The 17,065-nt window shown below is 43.2% G+C and overlaps 1 protein-coding gene across 4 annotated transcripts in view; it reads right to left on the bottom strand.

The window, feature by feature from the left end:
* The window catches only part of ALDH1L2 (aldehyde dehydrogenase 1 family member L2), an 88,760-nt gene that overhangs the window by 48,203 nt on the left and 23,492 nt on the right, over positions 1 to 17,065 (bottom strand). For 3 of the 4 annotated variants that reach the window (XM_058425695.1, XM_058425697.1, XM_058425698.1), the window contains exon 2: positions 1,435 to 1,579. In XM_058425695.1, the coding sequence (XP_058281678.1) occupies positions 1,435 to 1,579 (145 nt within the window). Of the gene's footprint in view, positions 1 to 1,434; positions 1,580 to 12,408; positions 12,473 to 17,065 lie in introns of those variants that run through there. The other variant, XM_058425696.1, reaches the window with a different exon arrangement.

Raw genomic sequence — 17,065 nt, 5'->3', positions numbered from 1 at the left:
TATATATATATATATATATATAGTTTTTTTTTTTTGAGATGGAGTCTCGCTCTTTCGCCCAGGCCGGACTGTAGTGGCGCTATCTCAGTTCACTGCAAGCTCTGCCCCCCGGGTTCACGCGATTCTCCTGCCTCAGCCTCCGGAGTAGTATATATTTAAAAAATCAGTCAGGCACAGTGGCTCACACCTGTAATCTCAGCACTTTGGGAGGCCAAGGTGGGCGGATCACCTGAGAGCAGGAGTTCAAGACCAGCCTGGCCAACATGGTGAAACCATGTCTCTACTAAAAATACAAAAATTAGCCGGGTGTGGTGGTGGGTGCCTGTAAGCCCAGCTACTTGGGAGGCTGAGGCAGGAGAATTGCTTGAACCTGGGAGGTGGAGGTTGTAGTGAGCCGAGATCGTGCCACTGCACTCCAGCCTGGGCAACAGAGTTAGACTCTGTCTCAAAAAAAAAAAAAAAGAAAAAAAGAAGTACTTTGCTGAGAGAGGCTGAGACATCCAGGTGTTGGGCTTCCGTTTCAGTTTTTGGCTGCCCCAGAGCTATTTTTGGCTATCCTAGTTGACTATTCTAACAAGAATACTCAACTACTGTCATTAATGCTTCCTTATTATGAACCAGGCATAGTGTGAGCACTTTGTGTACATTAATCTAATTTAATCCTCATAGCAGCCACGTGAGGTAGCTACCGCTGAATTGAGGCTTAGTAAGATTAAGTAACTTGCCCAAGGTCATACAGCTAGTAAGCGGCAGAATCAGAATTCATTCCTTGATTCCAGAACATATGCTGTTACCCACATGCTGTACCCACTTCCTCATACAGTTACTCTATAAGTGAGGTTGGTAGTTTTTCTTTTTCTGAGTTATGCCATGAGCCCAAATGGCCATGACCAACGGAAAGGGGGTCCTGACCCTGGGACCAGGCACCAAGGAAGAGTTCACTTCCCAGGATTCATTCTGAAAGGAAGTCTAAAAGTCATATGCTTGCAATTCTTCTGAAGTCCACGTATACGGCAGAGACTGCTAGTTGTCCCCTTTCATCCTTTAGCAATGGATTCCCCTAGTTTAGCCGAACGCATAGCCACCCCAAATCAAATCTGTATTTCTCAGCCACTCTTGCAAATAGATTTGGCCTGTGACTAAGTTCTGGCCAATGGGATACAAGTGGGAATAATATGTAGAACTCTGGATTACGCCCTTAATAAAAAGCTTTTCCCTGATTCCCACTCTTTTCCTTCCTGCTTGCTGGAATGCCAGTGTGATAGTAGGGGCTGAGGCAGCTACCTTGGACCATGAGATGGAAGTCCAGCATTGGTAAGGGCAAAACAACAAATAGAAGGAACGTGTATTGTGATGAACACAGAGTTGCCACACCAGCTGATAGCCAACCCGGACCTGAGAATTCTTGACCCAGTCATCCCAAGATGCACTCACCCAGAGGGTCAGCTTTTCCATCCTTGTCTGGAACTGTGAACACCCCTACTACTCGGTGGCCCTCTTTGCGGAGGTGGCTATAGACTTCTTGTCCAAAGAGGCTCTGGCCAATTAGTGCCAACTTCAGCTTGTTTTTGAAGTAAACCTGTGAAACAATTCAATGATGAAGACATAAGCATGGATAGAAGACACTGGATGAGGGTGAGGGTTAAAAAAATAGCTATTGGGTACGATGTTCACTCTTTGGGTATCAGGTACACCAAAAACCAAGACTTCACCACTACTCAATGTATGTATGTAAGAAACCTATCCTTGGCCGGGCAGGTGGCTCATGCCTGTAATCCCACCACTTTGGGAGGCCAAGGCAGGTGGATCACCTGAGGTCAGGAGTTGGAAACCAGCCTAGCCAACATGGCGAAACCCTGTCTCTACTAAAAATACAAAAATTAGCCAGACGTGCTGGCACACACCTGTAATCTCAGCTACTCAGGAGGCTGAGGCAGGAGAATCTCTTGAACCCGGGAGGCAGAGGTTGCAGTGAGCCGAGATCGCACCACAGCACTCCAGCCTGAGTGACAGAGCAAGACTCTGTCTCAAAAAAAAAAAAAAAGAAAGAAAGAAAGAGGGTAATCAGAGGGTCATGACTTCCTATGAGCTTCTCTCTTGGCAATGCCTCCACAGAACTCTCTCTACCTTACATTCTTCCATGTTAGCATGTGGCTCCATGGGATCTGAACTTAGGATGTTTGTCCCCCTTCAATCTAAATGGGATTCACTAATGTTCTGGCAAGTAATTCTCAATTAGTAAAGCCTCACTGAGAACATCTGTTTATGAAGAAATTTAATTTTCCCTTATTTCCCACTTTATTACAGGCATATATAACATCCTGTTTTTAGGCATGAACTTAATAAGGATACCAGATCACAACTTCCCTGTAATTGAGCAGATAATAAAACAAAGTTTTAACTAATTAAAAAAAAAATCCTAGGGTCAGCCAAACTTTCTATCCCCAAAGAACCTAATTAAGCTTCAACAAATACTTGCAAACAGATTAACTCTGTAACAACAGCAAATTCACCTGCAGATAATGCATGGCTGACCATTTAATTTCCTCTTCTCAAGAAAATCAAAATGTCCTATATGCTATCTTCAAATCCTATAACTAATGCTGTTGCTTGAAATAGAATCTACATGTTTGCCACCTTACAAAAATTTTGGCTTTACCACTTACCATTACCAATGCCAGATATTCAAGACATCTAAAATACTACTTTTAAAACACACAAGAGCCAAGAGACTGAGATGACTCAAATGTAATGTGCTGCTCAGCTGTCGTCTGGTTATTTGGAGTTCAATTCCAGATTCAATCCTCTCTGAGAAAGACAGTATTTAAAGAAACCATGTTGGCCGGGCACGGTGGCTCACGCCTATAATCCCAGCACTTTGGGAGGCTGAGTCTGGTGAATCACCTGAGGTCAGGAGTTCGAGACCAGCCTGACCAACATGGAGAAACCCTGTCTCTACTAAAAATACAAAAATTAGCCAGGTATGGTAGCAGGCATCTGTAATCCCAGCTACTCGGGAGGCTGAGGTAGGAAAATTGCTTGAACCCGGGAGGTAGAGGTTGCAGTGAGCTGAGATTGCGCCATTGCACTCCAGCCTGGGCAACAAGAGTGAAACTCCGTCCCCCCCACACCCCCCCCAAAAAAAACCATGTCAGTATCTTTGGAAACACTACATTCATTGAAACACTTTCTGAGCTTTACTCTGAAGCTGAAGCTGAAGCTATAAAGGTGAGTTTCTAACACTGAGAAGTTTTCAGATTTCATGACTATAAATATGTTTATAATGAGTTAGCAAGATTCCAGAAAATTGGACTGAGCTATTTTACTTTATTTATTTATTTTGAGACAGGGTTTCACTCCATGGTCACCCAGGCTGGAGTGAAGTGGCACAATCTCGGCTCACTGCAGCCTCCGCCTCCCAGGTTCAAGTGAATCTCATGCTTCAGCCTCCCGAGTAGCTGGGATTACAGGCACACACCACCACGCCCAGCTAATTTTTGTATTTTTAGTAGAGACAGGGTTTCACCATGTTGGCCAGGCTGGTCTCAAACTCCTGACCTCAGGTGATCCACCTGCCTTGGCCTCCCAAAGTGCCAGGATTACAGGCTATTTTACTTCAGTCTTATTTCTCCAGGTGTGGTGCCTGCCTGTGTTGGCAAAGGTAACTGGGAGAATATGTTTAAAATGTGGATTCCTGGGCCCTACTTCAGATCTACTGAGTCAGAATCTTAAGCCCAGGAAGCTGCATTTTAACAAACTCTTCAGTGACTCAGAAGTACATGGAAGTCTGAGAATCTCTGCTCTGTGGAGAGTGGTATGTCTGCCCGCAAGAACAAGATTCTGCCCTGGGGAGTTTGAGTCAGGAAGAAAGGGTGGAAATAAGAGCAAACATTTTAATGAGACCCTAGTATGGGCCAAGTATTTCACATCATTATCTCATTTGATTGCACAATGACTCCTGGAGACAGGCATTATTAACCCACTTTATGGATAAAGACATTAAAGCACAGAGAGGTTAAGTAGCCAGGAGTCAAATAGCTAAGAGGCAGCCCTGAGATTCCAACTCTGTTTATTATCCTAGTGCTTATTGTTTTTTTCATACAACAGCTGTGCAGTCTTGAACTGGGCTTTATTTTCCATCTTCAATTAAAATCAGAATAGTAATAGTACCTATCTCATAAGGTTGTTATAAGGATTCAATGGGATAAAGTGTGTAATGCATTAGCACAGTGCATGGCAATAGTAAATGCTCAGTAAATGTTACCTATTATTATTATCATACCATAAGCAATACCTAGGTGCATAAAAATAATGATAATAGATATCTCCTATTGGAAATATACCATGAGCCAAACACTATGTTGAGCCCTTTTCATTAATTCAAAAAGTATTTCTCAAATGCTTATTATACATCTTTAATCCCCCCAGTGACCCATTTTGCAAATGAGAAAACAAAGGGGTCCGAAAAGTTAAGTAACCTGCCCAAGGGCAGAGCTAATAAGGGTCCAGGACAGGATTCAAACCTGGATCTATCTGACTTTAGCAGATGTGTTTCTAAGGCTTTCCTATGCTGAAAGTTCCCCTCCTACTTTAGAAAAAGAAAAACATAGCAACAGTTTGACAGGTCAATTGGGAATAGTTCCATCAGCCTGTTTAAGGAAATGCCACGGTGGAAGTGACGTGGGAGACAGCACCATTCTTTAACCGGCTCTCACCATAGGTGTCTGTTGCATTAGTGAGAAAGGGCATAAAATGACACACAGTCATTTCCAAATCTGGATGATAAGTTCTATAATCTTGTTTCTTTTTTTTTTTTTTTTGAGACAGGGTCTTACTGTGTCGCCTAGGCTGGAGTAGTGCAATGGCGCGATCTCGGCTCACTGCAACTTCCGCCTTCCGGGTTCAAGCAATTCTCCTGCCTTAGCCTCCCAAGTAACTGGGATTACAGGCGCACGCCGTCATGCCCAGCTAATTTTTTTTTTATATTTTAGTAGAGGTGGGGTTTCACCGTGTTGCCCAGGCTGGTCTCAAATTCCTGAGCTCAGGCAATCCACCCGCCTCGGCATCCCAAAGTGCTAGGATTACAGGCGTGAGCCACCATGCCCGGCCTTGTTTCTTTAGAACATTCTGCACTAGAGGAGACTTTTGCGGGGAGCAGAGCCTTTGCTCTTCAAATTGTCAAATAATGCATTCCCAGGCTATCCACCCTCTGGTGGAATTCTTCAGGAAGCAAGTTAATATAGACCCTGACTATGCTCCAAGAATTTAAAAAAAAAAAAAAAAGGTACACATAGCTTTCCATAGAAAACTTCAAGGCACAGTGCGAAGGGTCTGCCCTGATCTGAAGCCCTTTGTCCAGATGCTAATGGAACCATCTGGGCAGGGTATAAAGTAAGGCCAAAGCTATCCAAGTAAGAATTGGCAGTTTCACACAGTGGACCTTCACACAAAAGAATAAAACAAAATACATTTTCCTGAGACCCTGAGGTGCCTAACACTTCATGGAGCATCTGGCACACAGTACCCCAAACTGTGCCTGACTCTGTGCAAGACTCATCCAACAAGCATGTTTTCAGGCTTTGCCACGCTCTGGGCATAGTGCATGGTAGAGGTGGCACATTACTGGCCTGGCAGGGGTGTTTTATTTGGCCCACAAAGCATTTTTAAGAGGACTCTGTAAGATTTTTAGGAGGTTTCACCTCAGAAGGCACAATTTCTAACTTGTCTTTAAAACTCAAGAGGTTTGGCTGGGCGCCGATCACCTGAGGTCAGGAGTTCAAGACTAGCCTGGCCAACATGGTGAAACCCCATCTTTATGAAAATTACAAAAAAATTAGCTGGGCGTGGTGGCATGTGCCTGTATTCCCAGCTACTCAGGAGGTTGAGGCAGGAGGATTGCTTGAACCTGGGAGGCAGAAGTTGCTGTGAGCTGAGATCGTGCCATTGCACTCCAGCCTGGGCGACAGAGCAAGACTCCGTCTCAAAAAACAAAAATCAAAAAAACTCAGGAGGTTTGTCAACCCTGGTCTATGGCGCCATATAGCAACAGTCAGCTAGCGCTGAGCAGTGGTGGTCCCTTTACCCTAGACATGGTCTTGCCCTCCATCCAGCTCAAATCCTTCATTTGCTTTACCTGTTTGGCCTCTGTGGGAATTTCTCTTTGCGACCCCTACACTAAAGATAAAAAGAAGCGGTCCCTGTCCTCGGGAATCCACCAACTAGTAGGGGGGGGCACATAAGTTAAGACATAGTAACACAGTGCTAGAATAGGAGAGCACAGTTTGGTTAACAGAGGAGAAGACTTCTCCAGAAGGGAGTTACTTAGCTGAATCTTAGAGAATCCATCTTGGGAGCTGGCAGAGAAAAGGGAGAGGCTTGGGAAGTTCCAGGCGGAAGGTGCGGTATTTACAAAGAGATAAATGCATGTGCACAGCGTGTCCAATACTGGGAGTTAGGGAGTGGTGACAAGTGACACCGTAGCAAGAGACATTATGGAACGCTTTGTGTCAAATAATTTGGATCTTATCGTGAAGACAATGAGATTCACTGAGCCACTTTAAGCAGGAGAGTTAATTGAAACCAGGAGAGTCTAATTTCTATGCTAATAGACTGCTTAGGCAACTCTGGAGGCATGAACTAGCTCCGGGTAGACACACCTCTTGTGTTGAGAATGGAGCACAGCGTGAAAATCAACGCTGACCTAGCAATCCACCTTTAGCATATTCACAGGATATGTTTGGAATAGTGTAAAAGCTCTTGCAACCGATTATAACAAACTCTCATACTAATAGAAGCAACAAGTTACACTTTACATAGAGGTAGATCTGCAAGATTCATCCAAGATTCAGGATACCATCGTAAATGGCAAACTTGTACAACTTGATTTTCCTATTGCCTCATTATATAAAGAAGATATTAGCGAGGGCTTTCTCGGATGTCTGGCCAACTTTTGTTTTTTCATCATAAAAAGGATAAAAGATTTTAAAAGGAGGGATGTCAATACAGGGGCCTATGAGCAGGTGATGCCAGAGGGGGATGCCCAGGACTCGGAGGCTGGAGAGAGCTCCTGGGCCGAGGCTGGTGACCACAGAACACTTCAAAGACTTTGAGTAAAGGGAGAGACAGTCCAAAGGGCTCAAGTCCAGAAACGGACTTCAGTACTAGAGAGGCAGGATTTCCATGCACAGCAGTTACTATATTTTAACTGTATAAAAGTTTTAAAATTAATTTTTGATTATACATATTACATATACACACAATCTCCTTATGAAAAGAAACGATCACAGATAAGACTACAGTCTCTTTTGATCATCACTCCCAATCTGCATCCCCTCCTCACTCCCCAGAGGAAACACTATTGTAGTTTGGTGTGAATTCTACAGACCTTTCCTGGGCATTTAAAAACATGGAAATATGTACAAAAAGTATTGTTTTGCATTTCCAAAAATAATTCAAATGAAATAATATTATGTGTAATGTTCCACAACTTTCCTCGTTGGTACATATAATTCATTCTTTGAAATTGTTGCACAGTATTCCTTAGTGTAGCTATATCTCAGTTTATTTGTTCATGTCCCTATCGAGAAACATTTTGGCTTTCAATATGTCATTATTACAAATACCATGGCAATGAATATCGTGGTACATGCTTCCTGTGCCCATGTAGAAGTATTTTTCTCAGATACCTACAAGTGAAACTGCAGGATCATTTTTAAACATAAATTTAATTTAAATATGTAGCATCAAATTGACCTCTAGAGTAGTGGATGAACTGTCTTCTCACCCCTGCTAAACACACAATATCATCAAATTTATGATTTTCGCCACCCTGATAAGTGAATAATGGTATCTTGTTCTAAATTGCATTTGTCTGATTACTAGTTTGGTTGAGTGTATTTTCATATTTTATTGCTCATTTATATTTCATTTTTGGCATATCATTTTAGTTAGTGTATTATGTATTATTACTCTTTTCCTAAAAACATAGATTTAATAGTCTGTCCCACTAATCTATGAACTCCTTGAAAATTGGACTATTTCTTTCTTGTTTATTGTTTTATCTTTTGGGTTATGAGAGTCTGAAAAAGTTAGTTCACTTCTCTGGGTCTCAGTTTTCTTATCAGCAAAATGGTCATAATAATCTAGGTTGAGAATCCCTTATCCAAAATGCTTGGAACCAGAAGTGTTTCAGATTTCGGATGTTTTCAGATTTTGGAATGTTTGCATTATACTTACCATTTGAGCATCCCAAATCTGAAAATCTGAAATCCAAAATGCTGTAATGATCATTACCTTTGAGTGTCATGTCCGTGCTCAAAAATGTTCAGATTTTAAAGCACGTCAGATTTCAGATGTTCAGATTTGGGATGCTCAACCTAGTACCTACTTCATTGAGATGTCATGAGGATTAAAGAAGCACACAGTCGCCCTCTGTATTTGTGGGTTCTGTATCCATGGATTCAACCAACCATGAATCGAAAACATTTGGAAAAAATTGCATCTGTACCAGACATGTATAATTTTTCTTGTCATTGTTCCATAAACAATACAGTGGGACAATTATTTACATAGCATCTACTTTGTATTCATTATTATAAGTTATCTACGGATGATTTAAAGTATACAGGAGAATATGCACAGGTTATATACAAATATTACCCGTTTTATATAAGGGACTTGAACATCTTCAGATTTTGATATCCACGGGAGGTCCTGAAACCAATCCCCTATGAATACAAGGGACAACAAGGGACAATTGTATACGTAAAGCATTTATTAATGCATCTATTAATATTATATCCTCAGGATTTAGAGTCCTCAGTGTATAACAGACAATTAAATACAGTTTAAAGTGGAATTTGGGGATCCTATGAACAGATAAGACACCAGAGCAGAGGTCAGGCAACGATGAAAGAAGTTAAGAACCTGGTTCCTAGAACTGAGAAATAAAGCAGGTACTTGGTTCCAAAGAGCAAGGAAGGGTCCCACCTCTTTGGACTGGGCCATAAGGTAACCTCAAGTTACCTGGAGCCAGGCTATAAACCCAGAGCTACCAGACAGACCTGACCCAGACACTAGCCGAGAAAGCTAAACAAAGGAATGTCAAGTGAATAGAGGGCTAAATAACTCCTACCACGGGGAGAAGAAGCAGTGAGCCAGGCAGGATATCAGAGGTGGGCAATAATATCTCATCGACAAAGTGTTTTAAAGCAAACCGTTGTTTTAGCTAAAAAGATCCAGCCATCACTAAGCTGAAATCATTAAGTATTTCTAAGTCCTTTTATTTAAGACAGAGGATGGAAAAATGAATTCTATCAGGAAGTTTTATAAACTAATTTTCTCCTTGGATTTTGCTAGGTTCTGAAAGCTTTATTTTTATTCATCCTTCATTCTGCTTTAATACTAAACTTAAAAGCACTGTTTGATTTTTCAGTTTTTAAAGATAAAGGGATAATCGGGCTGGGCGCAGTGGCTCATGCCTGTAATCCCAACACTCTAGGAGGTTGAGGCAGGAGGATCACTTGAGGCCAGAAGTTCGAGACCAGCCTGGCCAACATGTCAAAACCCCGTCTCTACTAAAAATACAAAAATTAGCTGGGCATGGTGGTGCATGTCTGTAATCCCAGCTACTCAAAAGGCTGAGGCAGGAGAATCGCTTGAACCCCGGAGGCAGAGGTAGCAGTGAGCCAGGATTGTGCCACTGCGTTCCAGCCTGGGTGACAAAGTGAGACTCTGTCTCAAAAAAATAAAAACTAAAAGAGAATTTGCATAAGTAAAATGCACCCTTTTCAGTGTACCATGCTGTGAGTTTTAACAAACACACAGTCACATAACCACTACCACAATCAAGATGTAGAACAGTTCCATTACCACCCAAATTCCTTTATGCCTGTTTATAATCAATCCTTCCTCCTATCTCCAGCTCCAGATATCACTGATCTTTTTTCTGTCCCTATAGTTTTACTCCTCCAAAATGTCAGATAAATGAAATCATAAAATATGTAGCATTTTGAGTCTGATTCTTACACTTAGCATACATATTTGAGTTCCATCCATGTTGTATGCATCAGTAGTTCATTCCTTTTCCCCCCAACTGAGTAGAATTCCATTGTATGGATGGATATACCACAGCTTGTTTATCCTGTCACCAGCTGAGGACAATTTATTTCCAGTTTTTGGCAATTATGAATAAAGCCTCTATAAACATCAAAAAACAGGTTTTTATCCGGGCGAATAAGGTTTCATTTCTTTTGAGTAAATACCTAGGAGTGTGATTCCGGGGTCATATGATAGGTATATGTTTAACTACATATAAAACTGCCAAACAGTTTTCCAAAGTGGCTGTACCATTTTATATTTCCACCAGCCATGTATCTGTTTGATTTTGAATAATTCTTATAAAGCACAGTCCAGAATATTTTCTACAGGATAAAACATCCCACATTTTTCATTCATCACTCAGTAGCTTCCTTTTGACCATTCAGGAAACTGTCTTCTTCCCAGCCATGCGTATCACTGCTTTTCCACATGCACCCCTGCATACAGTCAGACCCTGATCACGCCAGTTCTTCCCCACATCCATAGTTTTGTTTATGCCATTTGCCACCTGAGATGTTTACCTTTTATTACTGAAATCGTATGCAAACCCCACTATGAAAATCTTTTCATTCTGCAAGACTTCCTTCTGCTCTCCAAAAAAGACAAGTCAATGAAAGTTGTTGACAAAGGAGGCTAACAAAACAGGTTCAGGCATTCGGCACAGCCCCTTGCTTTCTGTGCTATCCATCTGGGATCCCATGTGCCACGTGGTGGGGGAAGCTAATGAGGGGTCCAGGAGAGCAGGCAAAAGTCCTAGCAGAGCAGGTCTTCCCCACCCCCACCCCTCCTTTTATAAAAGGTGAATATACCTCAAAGTAACTAGAACTGGTTGCAAAGAGTAAAACGAATTCTTATTATCTGGGGTTGTCTGGGATACAAAAAGCTTTTCCTTTGATGCAAGTTTGGGCCAGTTTTTGGTGCTACTCAAGACTTCTCTCTGCCTCCAAGTTTTTTACATCTGAATATATACATATGTACATATGGCTTTGGCATGGCCGAGAAAAAGAATCGATAAGCAAATTCTTTTATGTACTTCCTATAAAAGAGATACGATACATAAGACAGTTTTTATTTCTCTCTCTCTCTCTCTTCCCTAAACAGTCCCGAGGTCCCCTGGGTGCTGAAGGCAGCACCACAATGCAACGTGTCCTCTCTCGGTTCCATTCCTGGAGGAGCTGATGCAATTCCAAGGCGCGGGGCTGGGCCAGAGCTCGGTTCTTGTGCTACAGTAGAATAGTGTTCCAGCGTGGCTGCCTCTGTAGCGCCTGGCAATTCTAGAAATTTTGCCATCTGCATTTCAGCTCAGGAATACTGAACTTGCAGCCATCAGCTTTGAGTGCCATTATCTGAACAGGCCCTGCGTGCCAGTCTCGAGCGCTTACACCCCCCAGGCCGCTAACGAGGACCCTATTGACTTGATACTCCCCTCCTCCAGGAGACAGTCTCGGTCCCATATGGCTCCAGCTCTTGACCAGGGATCTCATGATTGAAGTGAAAAAGGAAAGGAAGCAGACTCTGTCCTTACCAAGTGACTGTTCCCACCTTGCCATCCCAGCCAGACTTGACACGTCCAAAAACTGCAACCTCAGCCCCTTCCCGGCAGAAGACAATGGCTTGCGTGCCAATTCCCATCCGGGACCCTCCCCAAGCCCTTCTCTGAGGTCTCTCTGTTTTTGTTTGTTTGTTTGTTTTAAACGCTGTCTTGGTGTTTAGCAAAGTCTAAGCATCGCTGCTCATCCCCAGCGCCACCGCCCAGGCCCTCCCGCCCCGGAGTCTGGAAACCAGTACAGGGTGACAGCCGGGACGCTCGCCCGGGCCGGACTCACCCGGCCAGTGGAGAAGCGCCGGAGCGCCTGGCTGCCCCGCCGCAGCATGCTGGAGAGGAGCGCTCGCACTGGCGACGCGGCGGCGCGGGAGGCAGGCGGGCGGCGCAGCCTGGGCGCGGCCTGCAGCCTGGACGCCCCGGACTGCCTGGCTCGCGGCTCGCGGCTCTCGGCCTCTGCTAGTCCGCACCCCACCCAAGGCCCACCGCCCGCGGCCCGCCCCACCCTACCAGCTGCAAGGCCCCGCCCCCTAGCTGGAAGGCCCCGCCCCGCCAGCTGGCTCCGTTCGGACAGCCAACCCGGTGCGACCCGGCGGAGCGCGCGGGCTTCCTGGAACCTGTGGGACCTGACCCTGGTGCCAAGAGCGCGTCCAGTCCCAGGGACCGCGCCTCTCCGCTGCCTGGACTTTCCGCCAATTCCAGCCAAGGTCCAGGTGCTTTCTGTGGGACCCCCTACCACTGCCCCGCAGCAGTATATACGGATCTACCTTATTAGTGGTCAGTCTGACATTCCAAGTGCTGTCCATAGCATAGCCCTGTAGACAGATACGTAGCGGGGGCGCCTTCGCTGTGTAGGGATCCTGATGCCTACCTCGTAGAATGGTAGGCCGGGCGCGGTGGCTGACGCCTGTAATCCCAGCACTTTGGGAGGCCGAGGAGGGAAGATGGCCTGAGCTCAGGAGTTCGAGACCAGCCTGGCCACCATGGTGAAATCCCGTCTCTACTAAAAATAAAATTAAAATAAAATAATAAAATAATTAACCGGGCGTGTTGTCACATGCCTGCAGTCCCAGCTACTCGGGAAGCTGAAGCACGAGGATCACTTGAGCCAGGGAGGCGGAGGTTGCAGTGAGCTGAGATCATGCCACTGCACTTCAGCCTGGGCAACAGAGCGAGACTCTGTCTCAAAAATAAATAAATAAATAAATAAATAAATAAATAAATAAATAAATTGGTGCAAAGGTAATTGCGGTTTTTGCCACCGAAAATAATGGCAAAGCCGCAATTACTTTTGCATCAACCTAATAGATACATGCCATTCTCTCTCACCTCTCTGGAAAAAACGCTCAGACGTGCTTTAGCTGGACGTTTATCTCAAGCCAGACTTCTTAGCCCAGCATTGAGGGCCGTCTGCAATTTGCAATTTTCTCTTATTTCTCACTGCTCTTTTGCATATGTAATTATGCTTGACTGCAGTTCTTGCCTATTCCTTCTTGGACAGTGTTTCCCAGAAAAGCTTGTCATCTGTCACTTGTAATTATCTTGGCACGACCGTTTCTTTTCTGAAAGGTACTGCTTACATGCTGCCTCCTGGAGGCACTTTTTTTCTGATTCTTTTCTCTCTTAGTCTCCTTATTCTCCATAAATAATTGTTCACTCCTCTTAAGGGGAAAGAATCTTTGTCTATGCATCTGTTACGGCTGTCTCAATCTGCTACTGGTATTTGTATAACTATTAACGTCTCTGTTGGAAGCTCCTTGCAGGCTAAGTCCATGTCTGATTAATCAGGATTTACAGTATCTAGCACTAACCAGAGCTTTAAAAAATAATAATAAAATAAAAAATAACTTGTTAAAAAAAAACTTGTTGAAATAGATGAATGTGTTTAAGAGAGTAAGGAGACAAAAAAGAACCATCATTAAAACTTGGAGAATTGCAACAAACATCCAGGGTTTTGCTTTGTACACTACATCTTGCCAATTTAACCCACTTTCCTGACTGCATTTTGTGACTTCTTGCTCTTTTAAACTTCCAAATATTGATATTCACTTTATTTATTCTGATCTGTGTATACTAGAAGGGTGCACAAGGAGTGTTTTTTTTTTTTTTCTGAATGAGGTTCCATAGTTATATATTACTATTCCCAAGTTTAGGAAATGTAGAATTTATGTTCACTCAAATATAATGAAATATTCATTGTGTTTACTTTTTCCCTGGAAGAATCAAAAGTGTAGTTTCCTTGATAACTGGAAATTAGATCAGATGCAATTACAGAGTTTGACAAAGAGACCAACCCCTGCCAATCTATTTCTATACCCAGCAAAAATACTCCTTAAAAATAGAGATAAAACAAAGCCATTTTTAGAAACAAAAACTTGAGAGAATTTGTCATCAGCAAACAGACAATAAAGGAAATATGAAAGAGTATCCTTCCAGCAGGAAAAAAAAATTTACCCACATGGAAACCTAGAAATGCAAGAAGCCCAACAAAAAAGGCAAAGACGTGAGCAAATTTAAAGTGAACATTGGACTGGGCGTGCTGGCTCACGCTTGTATTCCCAGCACTTTGGGAGGCTGAGGTGGGCAGAGTTCAAGACCAGCCTGGGCAACATGGTGAAACAGTGTTTCTACAAAAAAATACAAAAATTATACAAAAATTAGCCAGGCACGGTCGCGTGCCTCTAGTCCCAGCTTCTCAGAAGGCTTGAGTAAGGAGGATTGCTTGAGCTGGGAGATTGAGGTGTCAGTGAGCTGTGGTTGTGCCACTGCACTCCAGCCGGGTGACAGGGTGAGACCCTGTCTCAAGAAAAAAAAGTGAACATTGACCACATGAACAATAATAATATATTATTATAATTAATATAATAAAATACTGTATGTTTATATGTGTATACATGAAAATACACAAATATCCAAACAACAATAGAAAATTGTTGGACAAGTTTATAGGAAAGAAAATAATCCTAGATGGAAACTCGGATGAAAGAATGAATAGTAATGTAAAGGGTTAATATGAGGGCAAATTTAAGTTAATATTAATTGTATAGAACAACAATAATAATGTTTTATGGAGTTCAAATATATATATGCATGTGCATAGACTATTTAATTCACTTTGTGCCCTTTTTGTAAATACAATCATTTGAATAACTTTCTGTAAGTGTCTGGATTAATTTCACACTTTAGAAAGTACATAGATGATGTGCCAAGTTGAAACCCAAGAATTCCCACACAAAACTCTGTATGAAAGTTAGAGCTTTATGGCCGGGCGCGGTGGCTCAAGCCTGTAATCCCAGCACTTTGGGAGGCCGAGGCGGGCGGATCACGAGGTCAGGAGATCGAGACCATCCTGGCTAACACGGTGAAACCCCGGCTCTACTAAAAATACAAAAAATTAGCCGGGCGCGTTGGCGGGCGCCTGTAAGTCCCAACTACTCGGGAGGCTGAGGCAGGAGAATGGCGTGAACCCGGGAGGCGGAGCTTGCAGTGAGCCGAGATTGCGCCACTGCACTCCAGCCTGGGGGACAGAGAAAGACTCCGTCTCAAAAAAAAAAAAAAAAAAAAAAGAAAGTTAGAGCTTTATGTAAAGCTTGCATAGTAAGAGTGGCTATGGTCTTGGGTTTACAGAATACTAAATTGGAATCTTTTTTTTTTTCAGACTTGGTGTCCCTGGAATGCAGTGGTGGGATCACAGCTCACTGCAGCCTCGACCTTCCCTGGCTCAGGTGGTCCTTCTACATCAGCCTCCTGGGTAGCTGGAATTCCAGGCACGCACCACCATGCTCGGCTAATTTTTTTGTGTATTTTTTTTGTAGAGACAAGGTTTTGCCATGTTGCCCGGGCTGGTCTCGAACTCCTGGCCTCAAGCGATCTGCCCACCTCCACCTCCCAGAGTGCTAGTATTACAGGCGTGAGCCACTGCACTTGGCCCTAAATTGGAATCTACTCATTATGCCATAGATAAATGTTTTGTTTAGTGACTAATATCTGTGACATTAGGGGCCTTGTGCAAATATAATACGTTGATCAGGGATCTGTTTTGTCCTAGACACAACGTTCACTCGGAATTTTATGAAATTGCAAGTCATATAATTTATAAACTTCTAAAAATGTGTGTAGAACATTTTTACTTCCACAGTCAACTTTAAGGAATTTAGAACAAAATTCTATGGGTTTCCATGCCCTCTTCTTGTTTGGTTGCTCTTTGACTGAAATTAACATGTAGCCATAGTGACTATTTGGAAACATTGCTGTTTCTCTCTATATTTTTAAATTTTGCTCTGCTGAATATTCTGTTTTACCATATATAAGAGTGATGTGAGCTAGGCTAGTGACTCACGACTGTAATCCCAGTGACTTGGGAAGCTCAGGCAGGAGGATCGCTTGAGGCCAAGAGTTCAAGACCAGCTGGGCAATGTAAGGAGACCCTCATCGCTAAAACAAAAACAACACAACAACAATTAGCCAGGCATGGTGGCATGCACCTGTAGTCCGAGCTACTTGGGAGGCTGAAGTAGGAAGATCACTTGGGCCCAAGAGTTTGAGGACACAGTGAGTTATGATTGCACCACTGCACTCCAGCCGAGTGACAGAGCAGAGACACTGACTTTTTTAAAAAAAAGAGATGTTTTCTTTATAAATTTCTCTCTTTCTCTCTCTCTGTCTCTGTCTCTCTCTCTCTCTCTCTAGACAGGTTCTTGCTCTGTCATCCAGACTGGTGTACAGTGGCACAAACAAGGCTCACTGTGGCCTCAATCTCATGGGCTCAAGTGATCCTTCTGCCTCAACCTCCTGAGTAGCTGGGACCACAGGTATGCACCATCACACCTAATTTTTTTTAAAAATTTTGAGGCCGGGTGTGGTGGCTCACACCTGTAATCCCAGCACTTTGGAAGGCCGAGGTGGGAGGAACACCTGAGGTCGCGATTTTGAGACCAGCCTGACCAACATGGAGAAACCCTGTCTCTAATAAAAATACAAAATTAGCCGGGTGTGGTGGTGCATGCCTGTATTCCTAGCTACTCAGGAGGCTGAGGCAGGAGAATCACTTGAACCCAGGAGATGGAAGTTGTGATGAGCCGAGACAGTGTGACTGCACTCCAGCAACAAGGTCTCATATGTTGCCCAGGCTGGTCTTGAACTCCTGGGCTCAAACCATCCTCCCGCCTTGGCCTCTCAAAGTGTTGGGATTACAGGTGTAAGCCACTGAGTCTGGCCTAAATCTCACTTTTTTTAAGCACTCTTGACCTTGTATTAAACAATTGTTAATTAAAACAATTATTAATGCTTAATTATTGTTTAAGCAAAAATAACTTTATGATAAAAACAAACACTTGAGAGCACCAGCCCAGCAATGTGTAACACGAAGAACTGAATTCTGGTAAATAATTTTAATGATGAATTAAGTGAATTAAACTTGATACA

Source organism: Hylobates moloch, unplaced genomic scaffold (assembly GCF_009828535.3).
Source record: "Hylobates moloch isolate HMO894 unplaced genomic scaffold, HMol_V3 SCAFFOLD_12, whole genome shotgun sequence".
In the NCBI taxonomy this organism is placed as follows: domain Eukaryota; kingdom Metazoa; phylum Chordata; class Mammalia; order Primates; family Hylobatidae; genus Hylobates; species Hylobates moloch.
This window is presented reverse-complemented; position numbering and strand designations above follow the sequence as displayed.